The 1953-nt window shown below is 51.2% G+C and overlaps 1 protein-coding gene across 1 annotated transcript in view; it reads right to left on the minus strand.

Moving 5' to 3' along the window:
• Positions 1–1953, minus strand: part of VOLCADRAFT_108681 (uncharacterized protein) — a gene marked incomplete at its 3' end in the record, with an annotated part of 3943 nt that extends 1990 nt beyond the window's left edge. The window contains exons 1-3 of the mRNA XM_002959562.1: positions 1593–1953; positions 1070–1134; positions 923–955 (exon numbers count right to left, since the gene is read on the minus strand). Of these exons, the coding sequence (XP_002959608.1) occupies positions 923–955; positions 1070–1134; positions 1593–1791 (297 nt within the window). The remainder of the gene's footprint in view (positions 1–922; positions 956–1069; positions 1135–1592) is intronic.

Consider the following 1953-nt stretch of genomic DNA (forward strand, 5'->3'; position numbering starts at 1 on the left):
ATCCGAAATAGGGGTGGCAACTTACGCTTTACGCCTTACGCTTTTCGGTTACGGTAAATTACGGTCGGGCCCAAAAACGACCGTAATTTTTCGGTGTGACGGCGTAACGTCAATTACGGTGTCCATTTTTCAAAAGTTACGCTACACCGTAAAATTGGTCGACCGAAGACGCGTCAGGGCCAGGCCCAGTCCTCACCGGAAGTCAGATGTCCACACGCCACCGCGCCTCCAAGCCCACCGCTCCTCCAAAGCAACATATAATCATCTAACATCCATTCTAGAGCAATTAATGGAAGATGAAACTGTCCGATTTGCCGCGAAAACCTTGCTTCGAAGTTCGAAAACGCACCTCAACATAGCCACAACTAAGTAGATCTATACCAGCACCAAGGTAACTATGTAAACAATGATACTAGAAATCAGCACTCTGCTCATTCTGAAGTGGTCGTGCATTTATTTCCGTGCGAGCGTGCCAATCGCGATGTCGTCATCGCTGTCCGTGTCCGGCAACGCTGGGGGTCCTCGCCACTCCAGCCAGCAAAGTAGTGCTACTTTTAAGAGTGTTGTTCAGCTTTTTCATGAGCACGGGCTGCTGTTTGGGTGTCTCATCGGCCATTGTTACACATGACCCACGTGAACAGAGGTAGCAGCTAAAAGAAAATGTTATTTATTGTTACTATAATTACTAAAATGTTTTGGGTTCACGAAAATGGCCACTGGTACGGGACCGTAAAGCATTACGGTTGGTCTCAGGACGCTCCAAACCGTAATATACGGTATTTGACGCTTTACGCTTTACGCTTTGCGTAACTTACGGTCCAAAAAGTCTATTACGCCGTAAGTTTCCACCCCTAAATGAAACGGCACACCAAGCCCACAAAACCTGTTCCCCCCCTTCCCACGTCAGGCACAGTAGGCTCACCTGCAGCAGCGTTGCTGGTGCCAGCATCAGCGCCTGCAGGCGGCAGGCCCACGGCAGGGTGAGCAGGGTGGGTCACTGGAACACCCACGCTGTACAACATGAGCAGCATTAAGTCGTTAACATAACATCGATGCAGCGCGCACGCACATCATAGACACGGTCGCCAGACAACGTGCAGAGCGTTGTCTGACGACCAACGTGCAGGGGGGCCACTATCACGATGGGCGCACAGCTGCACGGTAGGGTGCAGGGTGCTGTACTTTTTACAGCCGGCGGTAAAGCGTCCACACGGCACACTCTCCCTTAGAGGTGACAGCCTGACAAAGCTTTTAGTCCTGAAGGCGACACACCCTGCCACATATACGCTGATGTTGAAACTTGAACGAAGCCCTAAAAACGAACTGTGACCCTTCGGCTGCGGAAATGCAAAAGTGGCTTCGTCCACTGCAAACAGGTCTACGAAAGATCACCCATCACAGCAAGACCTCTCTTGGCTACGATACCGGCTGTAGGACAGAAATCCTCGCTTATGCAGAAAACTTCTCCGACACCCTAATGGACACAGTCCGCAGGCGATCAGTCGCAAGCCGAACTGCAGACGTACCAAAAGACAACCGGCCTCACGGCCAACCCCATTCAAGTGTGCATAGCAGCATTTACTGATGCTTACTTTTGATGGCTGCCTTCAGGGCGGTAAGCTGCCGGAGATTAAGGTGTGATCGCAGATAACTAACGTCAAGAAGACAAAACGCGTCTCCCGCCTCAGCGTCCACATCAAAACCTTCAGCTTGTAGAGCTTGAAGGATGGGAGCAACCGTGGCTTCGGTCTCTCCGCGGACTGCAGCGAGTGCTTCGCGTATTGTAGTCATTGGAACAGACTACACGACCGAGGATCCAATGACATGCGCTAACCAGGCTAGCCAGGAAAGTCACCCGGTCTGCTCTCGAGCTCAACCGCAACACTGAGAAGTACTGTTTCAGAGAGGAAAACCTGTGACTTGCTGCCACGTTACACAAAACGGTTAATTAGA

Source organism: Volvox carteri (assembly GCF_000143455.1).
Source record: "Volvox carteri f. nagariensis unplaced genomic scaffold VOLCAscaffold_370, whole genome shotgun sequence".
Lineage (NCBI taxonomy): Eukaryota > Viridiplantae > Chlorophyta > Chlorophyceae > Chlamydomonadales > Volvocaceae > Volvox > Volvox carteri.